General features: G+C 42.5%; 2 protein-coding genes across 8 annotated transcripts in view; one reads left to right on the plus strand and one right to left on the minus strand.

Moving 5' to 3' along the window:
* Positions 1-833, minus strand: part of NEDD9 (neural precursor cell expressed, developmentally down-regulated 9) — a 107,609-nt gene extending 106,776 nt beyond the window's left edge. The window contains exon 1 of one of the 2 annotated variants that reach the window (XM_054060759.1): positions 687-833. The gene's annotated coding sequence lies outside the window, so the exon portion shown is untranslated. The remainder of the gene's footprint in view (positions 1-686) is intronic. The other variant, XM_054060760.1, reaches the window with a different exon arrangement.
* SMIM13 (small integral membrane protein 13) overlaps positions 1-17,811 on the plus strand; it is a 179,510-nt gene that overhangs the window by 132,165 nt on the left and 29,534 nt on the right. Inside the window, exons 2-3 of one of the 6 annotated variants that reach the window (XM_054060768.1) lie at positions 9,329-9,403; positions 14,460-14,617. The exons of the other annotated variants lie outside the window; for them this stretch is intronic. Coding sequence (XP_053916743.1) covers positions 9,329-9,403; positions 14,460-14,578 — 194 coding nt within the window. The 3' untranslated portion in view covers positions 14,579-14,617. Of the gene's footprint in view, positions 1-9,328; positions 9,404-14,459; positions 14,618-17,811 lie in introns of those variants that run through there. 6 annotated transcript variants of the gene reach the window in all.

Raw genomic sequence — 17,811 nt, forward strand, 5'->3', positions numbered from 1 at the left:
ATAAAGCAAATATGTCTTGATTGAAATTCAACCAGTTGAAAACCTATAGGCTAGAAAGCCTAGGAATTAGTAGGAATGATCTAGGCACACCTATGGTGAAATCTGTACTTGCAATGAATGATCTTTTTTTTCTCTTTAAACCGTATTCTAAAATGAGCTGATGATCTATCTGGTAATGCATAACTTGGAATAAGGGTAGGCTTTCTCCAGAAGAGTTTATAATGTGTTTCCTCTTGGCAAAGAGCAGGTACTGGGGGTTTAGCCCCTTCTCAAACAGGAGTGGCAACTCTACAAACAAACTCACGGCTGCCAGACAGCTTCCTGATTTGCCTTCAGAAATGCAGTAGGACTTTTCTAATTTCTCATGAAACACACCTTCATTAAAGATCTTGCCAGCATCCAAATAGTCAGGGGAGGTAAATTGCAATGGTCAGTTGTCACACAAAAAAATACTATTTCAACAAGAAAAAAAGCCTGTGAGAGTAAAATGACAATTAATTTAGCCTTTAACACGCACAGAGTTCAAATTAATTGGTAGGGTTGTTAAAAAAAAACCAAGAAGATCGCTGCATGAAAAGGGACCAGACTGTTTATAGGCTTACAGGTTCAGGCTTAGTAATTAGACAGCAGCACCTCTCTGAAGCACCACCACTCGCAACGGAAGGGTTTCACTGGATGGCACTTACCTTCCAAGGGGTACCGTTACTAATGCCCTCTGCCAACCCTTCTCATCGGGTTTCTCGCATCTTCTGTCAGATTAACGTAGCCTGAGGAAACTGTCTGCCCATTGGCTTCTTAGGGAGGATTTGGTTGTAGGAGCACATTTTTACTCTGTCTCCCCTCTTTCCTGTGAAAGAGAGAAACCACTAATGTTTTTCTTCCGGTTTTAGTCATTTCCTCTCTATTTGGCAAACCTTGTTTTTTGACAGGATCTCTCAGATATTCAGGCTGAGTGCTCCTTGAATAAAAGAGCCCACAGGGAGAGTTCAGTGGTCATCTGTGGCTGTCTTGCAAGCATCAAATTCAGAAGAGCTATGCCAAGTAATTATTTCATTTTATTATGATGATTTACTTGGCAGTCTTAATTCCTGAGGATATTTCTAACCTTGTTTCAGTGCTAAAAAAGAGCTTTGTAGCTCTGGAAATTCAAATTATGAGCTTTGAGCTTTCTGCACCACAGCCAAGTGGTGCCCTGCGTGGTGAGACGGCTGCTGGCTCCCACAGCTCAGCAGCTCTGTGGACTATGTTCACGGGCAATAAGAGGTGCCTCCATGCTTCAGGACCCTCACTTTTGTTATCACAAATGGTTAAGAAGCCAAGAGCCTGAGCGGCTTTAAAAAAATGAATGAAAGGATGCTGGGGTTGCTGCAGATAGAGGTTTCTATCCAGGGAGGTTATTCTCCCTCTGTACTCAGCACTGGTGAGACCGCATCTCGAGTACTGTGTTCAGTTCTGGGCCCCTCACCACAAGAAGGATGTTGAGGCTCTGGAGCGTGTCCAGAGAAGAGCAACAAAGCTGGTGAGGGGGCTGGAAAACAAGTCTTATGAGGAGCGGCTGAGAGAGCTGGGGTTGTTTAGCCTTGAGAAGAGGAGGCTGAGGGGAGACCTTATTACTCTCTACAACTACCTGAAAGGAGGTTGTGGAGAGGAGGGAGCTGGCCTCTTCTCCCAAGTGACAGGGGACAGGACTAGAGGGAATGGCCTGAAGCTCCGTCAGGGGAGGTTCAGGTTGGATATCAGAAAAAAATTCTTCACAGTAAGAGTCATTGGGTACTGGAACAGGCTGCCCAGGGAGGTGGTCGAGTCGCCTTCCCTGGAGGTGTTTAAGGAACGGGTGGATGAAGTACTTAGGGACATGGTTTAGGGAGTGTTAGGAACGGTTGGACTCGATGATCCAATGGGTCCTTTCCAACCTTGTGATTCTGTGATTCTGTGATTCTGTGATTCTGTGATTCTTCCTCATGCAGTTAGGGATCGGGAGTGATGGAGGCTTAGCATGCACCCCTTCCTTGGCGCTGAGCTGGGAAAAGGCCTGGCCGTTCATCTAAACCCACAAAGTGGGAATGCACAGTTACGTGAACAACCCTTTTCTTCAGTGGCAAAACTCTTATTGGTCATAAAGCAAAGAACATCTAATGGAGGAGGCAACATGAGGGAAGCTCTTGTGTCCTCCGAGACATGGCTGTGGGCGATTTGTTTGTGCTGACCCAGGTACTAGTAATTTCTAGAGAAAAAACAGATGTAGTGCTATGCTGATCGTAGGCTTTTTGGCAGGGCCTGAAGGCAACACACTGTTAAAGTAAAGGCTGTTCAACCATGCTGCCCTTCTGCCAGCCTCACCAAATGGGCAGAGGAAATCTAATTAACTCAGGAGAAAGGCACTGATGTCTGTGACACAAACAATACTGTGTAACTGAGTTCTCTGAATTAAAATATCAGACAGTGCTGAGAAGTCTCTTAACTCCTTTCATTGCTTGATGGAGCATGGATGAAGCAGGAGAGAGGTTGGTATGGGTGTAAAGAGGTGAAGTGGTGTGAGTCAAAAGGAAATTTGAGAAATTTGTTAGTTAAGACAAGATCCAAAGAGCAGTGAGTGAGAAAATTGAGCCAGAACTCCAAGGCCAAAAGTAGTGGGAAGCACCAGGGTCTGACAAGCCACCAGCAAGAAAGCTGGAGTTACCAAGAAAAGGAGAGGCAAGAAAGAGGGAAAGGCTAATACATTGCACTTCGTTTTAGTTCAAGTGAAAACTATTTCAGAGTGGGGTGCTTGCTGAAGTCCTTCATGGAGGAAGGGAGTACAAAAGGTAAAATTATTAATTTCTGTCTGCTTCACAACCATGAAAAACCCTTTCAATCTGTCCTCAAGTCTATTCTACTCTGAAAGCTGTTTATACTTTTTTATCTTTACCTAAACTGCCTGTTTGCTAGTCCTAACTTTTTCCACCTTTTTTCAATACTGTCAAGTAATTCTGATCTCCAGAATAATCAGCTGCTCACCTGCGTGAATTGCTTGTGGAACATTTTGCCGAAGGCCAGTGTCACATCTGAGACAGGAGGTTCCAGACTAAGCTCTGTGCTGACTAATCATGCTGGTCTCCTTCCTGAAATAGCATTTCTCTTGTGCTTCATGGATCATAGATACTACAGAAATTTATTTTAAGGTGTCAAGATAAGAATTTCAGGTTAAGGTGGACAAAAATGGATTGTATGCATTGCCCCTGGCCCAGAAGTTATCACCTCTGCAGATACAGGAGCCTGGATAACATATCCACTCCTATGCTTCCAGATACAATCATATATGCTGAGGCGACTTGTATTAGCTGAGTTTTCTGAGATGTGATCCCTTCTGCAGTGGGGTGCTCTACCTGAAGTGGGGGCAAGCACCACCCTCTAGCAACAAGAACTCATCCAGCTTTTGCAGCTTCATCTCCTCAGACAGTGAATCAGAGCCTGCAGGCACCTCAGTGCTTCTGTGGACCACGTTTGGAAAGCCTGTTTCCTGGAGAAATGTACCTTGTTAACAAAGACAGGAGTTGTGCTCTGTGTGTGTGTGTTACCTCCAAAAGAGTAGGGCAGGCAGAAGGTTTAAAGGGTTCTCAGGCATTTTGGAAACCCTAGAAAATCTGGATGGTTAGACTACATCAGTCCTGGACAGGCTGGAGTTGTTATTCGGATGAGGCATGAATACTATTATTTTGACCTATGCAGCTCTCTGAGCAAACAAATACACGAAACATGCCTCTTACTGGTAAAAATTGGTCATCTTTTTGAATGCATGTATGACCTCTTCATATTAATCTCTGCTGCACTGGGAAGACTGCAATTTTCTGTGCCGGTGGAGAGGTAAAACATTTGTCTTGTCCTCCGAATTCTCAGACACCAAAAGAAAAACAGACTCCTCCTTTCGGGCAGCATTCGGGGCATCAACCTTACAGCCATCGGCTGCCACTGAGTTTTGGCTCGCAGGACCTGCCTCTCCTGGTATAAATGCCAGTGGGCTCGCTATTCAACATTTTGCTGTCTATTAATTCTTTCACTGTCTTATAGCCTACAATACTGCTTGCAAATCTTGTTTCCAGAGGTATTCCACCTTTAGAAGAAATCCTTTTCCTATTCAGCACTGGTCTAATGTGTCCATTTACTCTTCCAGCTGGTAACTTGTAGCCCTGCTATAGTCATCTGTAATAATTTTCCTTAAGTCCAGTGGCCATCTCTTCCTATTATTCTAAAGATATTTCTCTCACCAAATCACTTTCCAACAACCCCATGAATCTGTGCGTTTATAGCTCCCTTTAAGGTAATTATTGCCTTGTAATATTGAGAGTCATCAAGTTTTGTCTCCCTTCAGCCCCCAGAGCTGTCTATGTATCTGTGCCCTAGTTCATAGGGAAAAGGCTGTTTTAGGTAAATTGCTTTTACATACATCAGTTGTTGCATGAAACGTGACATGAAGCAAAAGTTGCACAAAAAGACAAAGCAGGCTTGAGTATTTTTGCATCTTGCTCCCTTTCTATTTTCACTGTCTCTGGCACGTGTCCACCATGGCAGGCGGTCTTGTTTAGCCCCATGACCCTCTGAGCCAGGGCCTGCAAACTCTGAGCTACCCCTTGAGCGCTTCTTAGCAAATTAAACTTAACAGAGCAAGCCTCTGTTGTGTGTGTTTCATTTCTTCCAGAAGCTGCTTTGGCATAAATTCACCTGTGATGAAGCCTGCGAGCAAGACAAATACTAGGAGAGAGGTGGATGTGCCATCCCAGAGTGAGCCGAGCAAGTCACAAAGGTGGTCTTGCAAGTTAAGGCAGTGGGCTAAAAGCTGTAACACTTATTTCCCAACTCTGGCACAGAGTACTGTGGTGGTCTGGCACCCTGTTAATGCCTTCTTTCCCCTCTTCTCCTTCGTGATATCAACAGCAGAGCCTCTTTGTGTCAGAATTGATTTTTGGCTTATATTCATTTTAACGCCATTAGAAACTGTTGCCTCTCCCCCATACATTCATACAGATATATTTAAAGTCCTCTAGTCCATACATTCAACAGATATATTTAAAGTGATCCCTAGTACAAACCTTGAATAACAATAGCAATGAAGAAGAAGGATCTAGAGGGACTTGGTCCTAAGAAACACACATTACACTTCATGGATATCTGCGTTTGCATCAATGAGATCCTGGGGACAGCTTCCTTTGATTTTCCTGAAAAACTTTTTTTCAGACAGATCTGTGTTTTAGGGGTTTGGATGTAATTACACAAAGCACTCCAAAAAGCCCTTTCCTCTTTCATGGTAACAAAAATCTATAATGCATTAAAAGAAACCCAAATGTGGAGTTGTTGAAACCAGGCACAAGCTGCCTGCCTTCCCACTTCCATGCACTGAGTTCATTTCTCTGCTGAGGGAATGAAGCTGTCTTGAAGTATTGGTAGATACCAAAAAATAAAACCATCCTTTGAGTTTCAGCTGTGCTTGTGTCAAAATTATATGCAATGATAAGTCTCACTGAACTTCCAAGGGAAGCTTTAACAACTGCTCCAAATTGTGCTCAGGGCATTAGAGATCTGCTGAAAGATCCATGGCCCAGAAGGAGTCTTTTACCGTAAATCTGGTTCCACATCTGGTTTGACATTGCAGTCTGAAAATGGGTACAATTTCAAGTGGTTTTTTTGTCTTGCCAGGAAGGCTGCAGCACAAAACACTTGATACGTTTTTCACCCAGTGGAAACAGAACAGCCCAGATTTCTCTTGGTTTGGATGCTGAATAAAGTGGTGCTCTGAGAGAAAAGACAACAGTGGCTTCTGGGTGTTTTTTAAGAAACAGAAAATACATGTCCAAGGGGCACATTCTGGGCATGGTGTAAGCAGTTGTGTTGAATGGCACACTTCTGGGTAAAGGGTAAGCAGATTTCTGATGAATTTTGGTGCCAGGATGAATGAAACACGGGAGCAGTTTGTATGAAACAGTGCAAATGGTGAAAAGCAGCCTCAGCTCAACAGGGCTGCTGTAGTACTCAGCCAATGAGATGGGGCTGGGACAGGTGGGGAGAGCAGATATAGAACAAGCCAGGCCATTACGAATGGCTTGAGAGATCCATTTCAGTTGTGATCGAGGTCCTGATTTACCTCCTATCTTTGCGATTCATGCAGTCAACAGAAATAATAGAAATAAACTACTGTAAAATTGGGGACCGGGATCAGCTTCATAATCTACAGTTAGCTGCACTTTAAATTCCTTTTTTACTGCTTTCTAAGTGAAAACTTCTGAGGCTTAACTTTCTCTCAGGGCAGATAGATTACGGCACTAAAATGTCTCTGGGACACTTTGTTTATCTGTGCTAAGGTTGGATTGCTCAACATACACTTAAGTAAAGAACAAAAAACCCAAGGACTATCTTTAGCTGCGGCAAAATGCTTTCCCTAAAATAATGAAGTACGTAACTGGCATTGCTTGAGTGAGAGTTTTTTCATGTTGTTTCAGTATTCTTCAGTGTAGTAGGAAGAAGGCAGAGCTGTAGAGAATATCTGGGAGTAAACCACTTGTCCTTTTTCTCAGTACTAGGAAAAGCAGCCAAGGCTGGCCCTGAGACAGTAGCAAACTTGACTCCACAATTGACTGAGTGCAGAGGCTGATGTGTCTATGTTGTTCTGACAAGACAGGGGTGAGTAGGGAGGGTGGGAGGTCTGTTTTGGGGAAGCACCAGGTGGTAGAGTGCATAGAAGTGAAAATGGGGAAAATGTAGATGTGACATGCATTAAGATCTGTGGGTTGTTGACAAGTGGGTGATGCTTGCAGGTAAAGATTTGGTCTGTGTGAAAAATGCTACATCCCTCCAGAGCTGCATTTCTGGGCCAAGGCTAGCATAGGGGATAAAGGGAGCTTTAGAGATGGGGCAGCCTGAACATGACTTGTGCAATTTCCATGCTTGGTGTTCATACACAGGGAAAGGAAAGATGTGAGTACACTAGTTGTGTACTAGTTGATCACAAGATCACCCTGAATCACTAGCATGACCTGCCCTTAAAGAAAGGGAAATGTGATCTCGGCATGAATTGCCAGCAGGGGCATAGAAATATTATATCAATGCTATTTGGTAAAGCATCAACAAGATGTCATCTAGAAGTCTAGTCACCTTGTTTAAGAAAAATCAATTTATAGTGGAACAGATGCAGAGGGAGGTCATTAGGTTCACTAAGCTAATGATTAGGGGGTGGGTTGGTTTGTTGGTTTGGGTTTTTTTGTTAGGGAAAGGTATTAAAAAGCCTGCAGGCTTGTTTAGTTTAGCAAAACAAAAGCTTAAAGGAGATTCATTTGCTGTCTATAAATACTTACACAAATACACACCAGAAAAAGAGGAGAGCTCTGACACAGGAACAAATGAACCTCAAGTGCAAGCCCTGAAAGGAGATGTCTGCCTTGGGGAGAAGCAAGGAGAGAGCATTAGTGTGATAAAACCAAACCTCATTTGAAGGTGCTGATGAAAAGGTATTGTATGAACTGGGACAGGGAAGTCCTTTCCAATCTATGTCCCCACTTGCAACACGGTTTAGAATATCTGGTGGTGAGAACTGAAGCTTTTTAGTGAAAGACACTTTAGGGTTGGAAGTACATGAGATTATCTCTCATGTTTCCAGTGCCTTGTGCTTGCACAGTTTTGGGCTCCTCTGCAAAGACCTGAGTGACAGTGTTCTGATTGGCTTTGCTTCGGGTTTGTTTAGACAAGGGTAAAAGTCTGCATCAAGACTGAGCTATTAGTTCATATGGGTACCAGCTGTGAAGAAACGGAGAACTTTTGTGAAGGGCTAAAGTATGTTACAGCAGTTCTATGGGTTGCATGTCCTGTTGGTCTTTGCTGCTTATTACTGCTTTGTTTAAAATTAATGAGAGTTGTACATTTCCTGTAAATGAACATATAGGATAATTTCCAAAGTCTTTATCCATTTATTTCTCTCCTAAGTGGAAACTAATGAGATCTGCAGAAATTTTTCATTGTAAATAAACTCCTTGACAAATATTTGAATGTTTCTGTTTAATAAGTTGGTTGTAAATATTTTTGTCTTAGTTCAATTGTTACCAGAAATAACAGTCCTGGAATCCACTCCTGATAATATGTTACATCTTCCTGGAATAACTACATTCCAGAGGTCACATTCTGCAAATAGTTTTCCTAACTTAAATTACTAGCCAAACAGTCTGAAGCATTCTATATGACTGCTATTGCAAAACACAGCTTTCCTGGTAGCCATCTGCTTTTAATCACTTACAAGGAAAAAAGTTACGTGCAATGCTTTCAGACCCAGGCTTTTCTTTTGAGAGCGCATACCTGCAAGTATCTTCATTATTCATATTTTATGTTCGTGTGAGGGATGTTCATACTTCTCATTCCCAAAAACACAGTGAGGTACTGCTAATAATGACCACTCTTCAGTGTCAAGTTATATGTTGGCAATAGCTTCAATATTATCACTATGGTGCTATAAAGAAATGAGGAATAGGCTTTTGGTTTTTGTTTAGAACAGAGCATTGCAGTATACGTACTGGTTTCTGTAATTTAAGAATTTCCAGGCTAGGTCGAAGTTAGAAATCAACCGAGAGCCTGGAAATGGCACAGCTAACAAAAGCAGCAGTTATTCCTTAAAACAAATTGAAGTTATTACTATCCTTGGGGCAGGAATTATTTGACAGGGAGAAAGAAGAGGCAAGGGAAAAAGAGATGGATAGGGAGCATAGATGGAGTGATGTTCTTCAGGAGACACCATCTGCATTTAAGAGAACTGTTTCACCTTAACTCTCCAGTATGAAAAATATTAAATTTGCTAATAGAAAACTTTACAGGACTAATAGAAAACTTTAAGGATTACAGACTTTAGCAAATCTCCTTTCTCAGTTATGCGAGCTACTTAGCTCTATTTCTAGAGAAAACAATTATCTCTATCTTCTTCCAGGTAAAAAAATGCCAATTGTGCAATTGTATATTTTCCTTCTTCGAAGTGTAAATTATCATGAAGGCACAAACAGAAAAAAGGCTGGTTCTGAACAGCCTACATAACTTCTTTCCCCCTGCTAACGGTAAAACAGTGATATGACCCTGATCGTCTGATGAGAACATAGGAAGGTAGAGGTTCTCCCTAGAATAGGCGCTACTTTTTTAAACATTTTGCATGGAAAACATTGAGTTTGGCAGCATATCAAAACCTGCAGTATTTTGGCTGAACTTTTTGAGTTTGGGAGCATTTGAAGGTTTGGGTGTTTTTTTTTCCAAAATGGTAACATTTTAGTCTCTATCAGATGTACATGATGGATAATTTCATTTAACCAAACCTCTGATTTTTCCACAGGAAACCATTTGCAGTGGAAAAAGGTTTTGTTTCAGCTCAAAGAGCAGGTGACCAGCCGCACAGCAGGAGAACCAGGTACCTAAAATGAAGCCTCAGTCCCAGCGGCAGGGCTTATGGGGGAACACATTTTCCTTGTATGATTTTATAACCTAAGCAGTATTTCTAACACCAAGCAAGTAGCTACCAGGACTCAAACAGCTCTCTGGTGACCATCATGTTCCTAAGGCTCCACTTGGCTGTGGCACAACTTTACATAACAATTTATTCCTTAATAGCTACAGGTATCAACCGCATGGAACAGCATCCTTGGAGTTGGTACTGCACTGGCTCTGAGCCTGTGAGGCCCCCTGATTTCTCCTATTATATCCTGAGGTTGCTCTCTTTGAACAGTCCAGGCCTGCCCTGCTGAGCTCAGTGGGATCAGTTACAGGGCAGCCACTGCCAAGCAGCTTTGTGGGGCTGCTCGGGCAATAGTCTTTGAACTGGCAAGTGTTGGCTTTTCTAACAGAAGGGTGGCACCGGACTGTGACCCCCAGGGAAGGCATGATGTATGGAGACATAAGGAGAGATTTCTTGGTAGTAAGCTGAGGTTTATATCTTGCAGTAGTATTGCAGGGCAATACCCATCTCAGTACTGGCGCTAATCAGGAATTAAACCTTCAAGTGGTGAATGTCTTCAAGGTCTTATTTGCAGCAGTACCAAGTGTCTGTCTCCACCTTATGGGCAGCAGTTGGCTGAAACACCAAGCCATGGCTTCCATAACAAAGGGTTTTCTGCTCGGTGGGCCAGCAAATATCTGACAAGCACGCACCACGCCTTACCCTCCCATAATCACTGTGTAGAGGTACAGCATGAAATGATGGACAGCACTGCTAAACCTGCTGAGTCCCTGGACTGCCCAACACCATGGTTTGTTGTTGCAACACTATGTGAAGTGGTCACTCATCAGTAGGTACTTGATCCCCACTAGGGAAGGACACACAGTGACGTTTGGATGTGACAGGCAGGCCAGTCCCTGCTAACATAGCCAGAATCTTCAGTACTTTGTTCACCATGATTTCATGCTCTTATGGTGGCTTTGTATTGATGGCAAGGTATGCTCTGGCAGAATCTTGCCAATGTAAGAGTAACCCATCAACAATTTTGAACCAACTTGTGCCAGAAGAATGATCAGCTTTTGCTTCACGTGGTCATTCAATATCACATACGGGACTAGCAGTATCTGAATGCACTGTTCTTCCTAAGCTATGCCGTGCCTCAAAAAAGCAGCTGATCACCTACACTTGCAGAAAGGGTAGTGGGAGGGAGAGAAACAGGTCTAGTCTGTCTGCCAGGACTGAGGGCCATGCATGAGTCCCACACAGTTGTCCTAGGAGAGAGTTAACCTTGGAGCTCAGCCTTGTCTCTCCCTACAGGGCTCTCCTTTGCTTTCAGAGGGGCAAGTAACCCCTGGGTGAGAGTGTCTGTGAAGGATGAGGAAGTTTTTTTATCAAAACTTTTCCCAAAAAAACTCCTCCTGAGATTATTCTTTTGCTGTACAATAACACATGTTGCAAGAGAGAGGGAGTATGATATTCTCCAGATTAGGGAAGAGGACTTTCTGTGTTTTGAACTGACTCAGAGAGGCCCCTCACAAAGACTTCAGAACAAAACTAAAAATAGCCTAGTCCATTAGTACAAATGAAGCACCTTTTTTTTGCCAAGAAATTGCAATCCTATTTTTTATGCCCACTGATTTTAGACTTCTAAGTCCCTTTTTGTTGGGCCTTTTTCTGAGTAAAGAGCATTAGGAAGATCAAGGTTGCTTTGTACTTTGTTTGAAGAGCTACCAAATAGCAAAAGTATCAGATAATGTGGATTATTGTCTTGTAGCTTTCTGCAGTTTTATGCATTTTAATTACTGGTACAGGAAGAATTCTATGTGATATCTGAGGTTTAGAAACAGACACTAATTAAACAAGTAAAGTGTGCTGAGATCTCTCTTTCCCTGAACTGTATCAATAACAAAATTCTCTAATGGGTCAACACAAACTTCCCCCTCCTGCTTTCATCTGAGCTGTGGGTACTGAACAGTGTAATGTTTTGATAATAATCTGATTTACGTAAGAGCAGATAAACTCAAAACACAGAAGGAATTTGGGCCAGGAAATCCACAGTGGCCCTTCCACTGGCTTTCCAGAATCTTCTACAAATGTTATGTGAATTCCCCAGCTGAAGCTTTACAAAACCAAAGTCCATTTTTTCCTATGGATCAATGTTATTTTGAAAATATTAAATCACGGGTAGAAAAAGTGATCTGTTCAGGGCAGCATAGAAACATGTCCAAGCTTAACTTGGTCCCACTTCATCTTCCTCCCAGTAGGTAGGTGCTGAAAGGAGCATTAATGCAAGCTGAGCACACCTGAGAGACTTGAAAGATCATTGCCTAAAGTCATCAGGAAGCCTGACAGTTGTCCCAGGAGGCGTGGAAAAGGGACACTAAATTTTGATCAAGAATATATCTGGATTACAGGAATATGGGCAAAGGGTTAGCAATTTCTTCCAACTACCTTGTTCTTCTGTCAAAATTATATTAGCTCGTCTTTGGATTGTCAGGGTTGTTTTAATTGGCAATTTTCAGTTCAATTATTAGCTGCATCCTGACTGTAGAAACTCGAGCACTAAATACAGTTGTTGAGCTCTCAGCATCCCTTGTCTTATTAATTCGCTTGCTTCCCACCCAAAGAGCTGAGTCTTTGGGGCCAGTTGCATGCTATTGCAATGGGTATTTACAAATACTTGACGTGACACAGAATAATGTGGTATTTCCAGGAAGTGAGCTCTCTGGGGTAGGCAGTTTCCAGTGTGCATGTAGGTGTCTGTACTAGCGTGCGTGTTGGCTGTACTGTTCTCTGAAGCGGGGAGATAAGAGTGGGATTATCCCATGTCTGCCAGCTAGAGGCTTCTTAGACCTTTCTCTAAAGCATCTGGTGCTGGCTAGCATCAGAGACGGGATATTGACCCTTGTGTCTAAGCAAGTCTGGCAATTCCCATGTTTCCAGGCACTGGACAGAAACAGACTGTTTTCTAGTAGAGGATGGCTCATATTTCTTGACAATGCTGACAGTCAAATACTGCTTTCACATTCTCTCTTACTTCTAATACACAACCTCAAGCTGAAGGTCAAAGGGTAGATCCGGGATGTTCCCATGCAAGGAAAATCAATTTAGATTCACAAAAGACAGAGCACTCAGTGCAGAAGGTAACTGCATGGTCTCAGTTGCTCTTTGGGTTTACCCCTTGCATGAGGATGAATAGAGATGCTTTTGAGCTTAAAACAGTGCTGTGCTGGTGTAGCAGAAAAATCTGCTTGGCACGTAACAGGGAGTATGACCCCATAGGAAATTAAAACTGAGAAACACTCTCTGAGGGTTTGGGGGGATACTTTACTTTTTATAAAGATGCTTGTTTCCCCAAAAAAAAGACATCAGCAAGGGTCAAGTTTTCAGAGGAACCAGAGCAAAAGGTATTGAATGAAAAGCAGTGGGGAAAGCAGCTCTCAGGGCAATAAGGCAGAGCATGTTTTCCATCAGTACAAAGTGTGTGGAGGAGGTATTGGTCCTCTCCACCTCTGTCCACCACTTGCCTTTCTGATTTCACCCTGGTGAGTGCATCAAATGGAGCTGTGCTCCATACATCTCACCAGGGTGTGCATATAGCTTGTATTAAGAATGCTGGCAAACTCAGGCTGCCCATTATTGCATCATGTTTAAGCTAAGTTTCACAAGGGGAGAAAGACTGTTGCTTTTCTGAGAAGATAAAATCATCATTTGGTAAAAAAACACCCAATGAGTGAATTCCCCCTTCTCCGTCATTACTTTTCTGAGCACTGCTCTGTAATAACACTATGCATGGCTTCAAATTTAAGCACTAAGATCCGTACATAGACTGTTTTGCAGCTTACATGTATACAACAGAGCATGACAGCTCCCCATGGGCCGGAGCAGTGCTGCTGTTTTCATCTGGAGACAGATTCCTGCTGCAGAGTCTAATGCCCCATTGAATTCAATTGGGTTACATCAGAAGTAGAATATGAATCAGGATCTTCGTTTGCCATTTGGCATTTAGTGCATATTTGGTGTTGCTATAAATAGGTCATTTGGCTGCAATTCTTATTTCCAGATTTTTTTATTTTTTTAACCCTAGCTACTCTTTTTTAAGACCAAGAGTGTGTGATGAGTCTCAAAATGTCAGACTTGGAATTGGAAAAGGCAGCTAACTGAGGCATGGCTCTCTTCTGTCCCAGGCTGCTTTCTGCCTTCCCACTGTGGGCTGAACAGGGCCAAATGATCAGTCTTGGTGCAGTCACTGAGGGTTGTTTTGAGTTCCTAGGAATTTAACCCTATGACTTTGACCTTTGACAAGAACACTTAATTATTTCCAGCTCTCCAGCCAGGTCATAAACTAGCCCTTTAAGAAAAGTTTCCGGCTCTCCATAAAACAGAGTTCTTGGCTCCTGTCATTCCAGAGTTTACATTCTTTGAATGGATGGAGGGGCTTCTTGAATCAGCGGGATATGAGGACTGGGTTAAAGAGTTCAGCATTTGGTTTTGATTTTAACAGTAGGTGAATCTGTGTTCTAAAATGTCATCCTATGTCCAGATTTTGTATCTCACAAAGTTTTCCTTTTGCTTTTGTTTCCCCAGATTCTGGAATCTGATAATTGTTCCATTATAAACTGGAATTTCTCTGCAAAATCAGAATAAAAACTACTCTGCCCTCTTCTTATCTGCAGAATCATGTTTTAATAATAATCAATATTTTATTCACCCAAACACCTAGTGGTGACTGCCTTGTGCTCCTGAAACTTTACCTCTTGGTAACAACTTATGAGCATAAGTGGCTGACGTATCAAGCTGTATATGGCACAATTTCCATACAAGGCAAAATAAATTTTAATTTGTACTTTCTTCTTAATGCTCTCCATGCATTCCGGTTTGTCAGGGGAACATTTCTCCTTCAACCAAAAAAATAATAAGCACAAAACTTTAGTTATGCCAGACTATCCAATAAATTGGCAGGCAAGACCCCAGCTGCAGTGCATCATGCCTTAATGAAGAAGTATTGAATCCCATGCTTTCTCTGATTTAGGTAAACACACAGACCTAAACAACTACAATGCACCAGGGAGTAAAGAGAATCCGCTTGGCAGCCTTGTAAGGCTCCTTCTTTTTAGCAGCACAAAGGCAGACCGGTGGGGTGCATGTTGACCTCTGTGCACACGTCGCTCCCGGTAAGGAGCTATTGAAACCATCGAAGCCTCACTTAAATGACAGTAAGTTTTAATGGAGAGTATAATTCTGCCTTCCCACTTAACAGCTTTACCAGTAAGTTGTTGCTTTTTCCTTACTTGGGGATGTGGTTGGTGGGGACATTCTTTTAAAATGAAAAGGCGGCTCTCAGGACCAAAAACCACTTGCCCACATTTCTAGTGTGGTGCACTACAAGGCAGCAAAACAGAGCTGGAAAACAACCTTTTACTGAAACACCTATTTTTAGATTGCTTTCCCAGCTTTTGCAGCTCCAGGCTCTGCCTGCTGGATCTGAGGCAGAGCCTGGTGCCCCCTGAAGGCACAATAGCTAGACCTGAACTTAAGCAGGTGGCTCAGGTCCAAATCTGTGTTTGCACCACTCCAGGCATGCAGCATGGAGTCTTACTGGGGTGAGGAGTGGCTTGTAATGCCTGCACATTCCATGCCAGTTTGGCCGAGCCTGAGCTGCAATCAGAACCTCCCCTCCAATCCCCTTTAGCCTTCACTCTTGAGTTTGGGGTCATTGAGACCATGAGGTCTGCAGGACTATCATGCAGTTGAAGCTTGTGAGATGCTGATGAAGGCAAAAATGAATAGCACCCTTCCCTTGCCTCATTATGGGGAGGGGGAAATAGAAATGCGTGCCTTAAAGATCACCGGTGGTGGCAGTGATTGCTTTTCTTGGTCTGCACAGCATGAATGAGTTTAGACAGTGATGTTATTTAACTTGTCTCAGAGAACAGAAAGCAGCTGTAAGCATCTTTTCCTGCTTTTCCTTGTAGAAAGTTGGATTCCTGAGCATGACCTGGGAAATTCTGGCCCTTTCCCTGCCTCTGGGGGCTGTCAGCTTCTACCTTAATTATATGTGGGAACACAGCCATTGCCAGGCAAAGCGAAAAAACCCCATAATAATAATAATAATAATAATAATAATAATAAAAAGCAGAAAGCTTTACAGGCCACAAGCTATCAGGAAAAGGGCTACCTTTCGAGATGAATCAAGATGATAGATAAAATTTAACTCTAAACACAAATGGCATGCTTGTAAAACAGTACAGAATCTCAGTTGCTGAAAACAAACAAGTGATTAGTGGTGATGCTGAAGTCTGTGTCTAGAAGAGTTTGACATTTTTATACTTTTGATGCTTCATACTCTCCTGCTTGTACACAAAGTCCTTCTAGTGGAAGGTGTCTCTGCCCATGGAAAGGGTGTTGGAACCAGGTGATCTTTAAGGTCCTTCCAACCCATTGTAGGATTCTATGAAGATGTCTTCTGCCACCTAATCCTCTCAATAGCCTTTTGCAGCAAATGAACTGCATTTTCATTCCTCTTTTGTTTGGTTCAAACCTGCAAATGATTGACTTTTAAAACTGTGATTCCATGCTAACTGAATCAAATTTTCACCCAGAGGCTGCTTTCTATCATTTGAGCAATGCCAAACTGCTGAACTGCCAGTGTGGTATGAAGGAGACCCGGACATTAAAAAAAATCATGCTTTCACGTCTCTAGAATGTTTTCCATATTCTACAGAAGTACCAAGTACTTCTGTTTTCTCAGAAGAAAAGAACAAAGGCAAAATTACTCATTTAATATTCCCCACTCCTTTTATGTACCATACGGTATTTTAAATACCATCTTTCAGGGTCTTTCTTTTTTAAAAGTAAAGAAGTTTTATGGTATAAATATTTTCCCTGTGAGGATAGGAAACCAATGTGTTGGACACTATTTTTTAACAGTTATGGTATATTAGATCATGGTATTTTGTGGTTAGGTATGACATCAGGCCACCACAAAGCCATACCAGGAGACTCACATGGAGGAGAGCATGTCAACTTAACAGCTTTTAACAATCAGGGGAGTTTTAAAAACCCAAAGCCTGAGCTTATGAAATAATCTGTTGTTATTCTGACAAAGCTAACCTGAGGTAACTTGTAAACATGGATACTTAAAGGGAGTTTAGAGGAATAGAAGACGTGCAAAGCAGCATTGTTTGGATGCTGCAACTTCAGCAAAAAGTCAGCCAGGCAGGCAGGCCAATCACTTGCTCTCGGGTAAATCCCTGATAATTTACCTGTGATCTGAAGCTCTTGCTACTGGCTTTCCTAAACAAGAAAGGCAGTACAAACTATTAACAGATCCAACTCATGATCTCACGCACCTGGCCTGCCACTTTGGTAATGTTTTTATTTATCCATTCCATTTACCTTTTTTGGTTTTTCTTAATGCAACACTGGCAATTCTTAGACCTTTCGGACATAATCTTGAAGAAACACACAAGAAAAGTAACTTTCTCAGAGGACCAATCTGCAAGAGCAAGTGCCAGAATGCTGAAGGGCAGCTGGAGCATAGTGACGCCTTGGGCTGACTGTGCATGATTTAGGTGGGAGAGAAAGCTTGGGATCCAGCCCTGGGTGTGTATAACCTTCCCCGTGGGATTTCCTACTTTTGGACTCTATTGTAGAACTGCCCTCACTTGTCATGGGTGCAGAGGGATTAGTTCATGCCTTGTGCTGCCCTCATCCTCCTATGGCTCATGAAATAACTACTCTCACAGCCAAGCAGCTGGGGAGCCTAGTTTTGCTCTTCTGCTACCTCTACAGCCACAATCAGTGACTGCCGTGGAGCAAGGGCATCTCCTACACAGTGTAGCTCAGGAGGAAAGCAGATCTCTGTAAGGTCTACCCCTGCAACAGAGATTTGCATCAACTGCTGAGAAGTCGTTGCTTCCGTGGAACTCCCACTCCACAGGTGTAGAGGAGTTTTTTTTCAGAGCAAATGTCTCCAACTTTATCTGGGAATTTGCTATCTATTTCTGACCTGTAAAAAGGCTTGTCTATCTAGAAGGTTTTCTCCTTTTTCTAACTATACTGATTGAGCTAATGAAAAATACTTCTTCTACCTGTAAGGTTTATCTTGGCCAGGACCTCATCACTTTCCCAGCAGATAGGAAAGTGCTATTCCCACTGCTGGCCTTGTTCATTGAAGGACAAAGGCAACATGTAGGAAGGATATCTTGTATCTCCAATAAGCCTTGGAGAACCTGAGAGTTACAAGCAGTTTCATACTGATGTGCGTACATGTGTCCATACATAAAAGGAGGTATCTCGAAAGACAAAGGCAGTCTTCATATTGGCATATCTTAAGTCCTCAGTTTTGTCAGCTAATTAATGTCCTAATAGCATAGCTTTGC

The sequence above is a fragment of the Cuculus canorus genome, chromosome 2 (genome assembly GCF_017976375.1).
Source record: "Cuculus canorus isolate bCucCan1 chromosome 2, bCucCan1.pri, whole genome shotgun sequence".
Classification (NCBI taxonomy): Eukaryota; Metazoa; Chordata; class Aves; order Cuculiformes; family Cuculidae; genus Cuculus; species Cuculus canorus.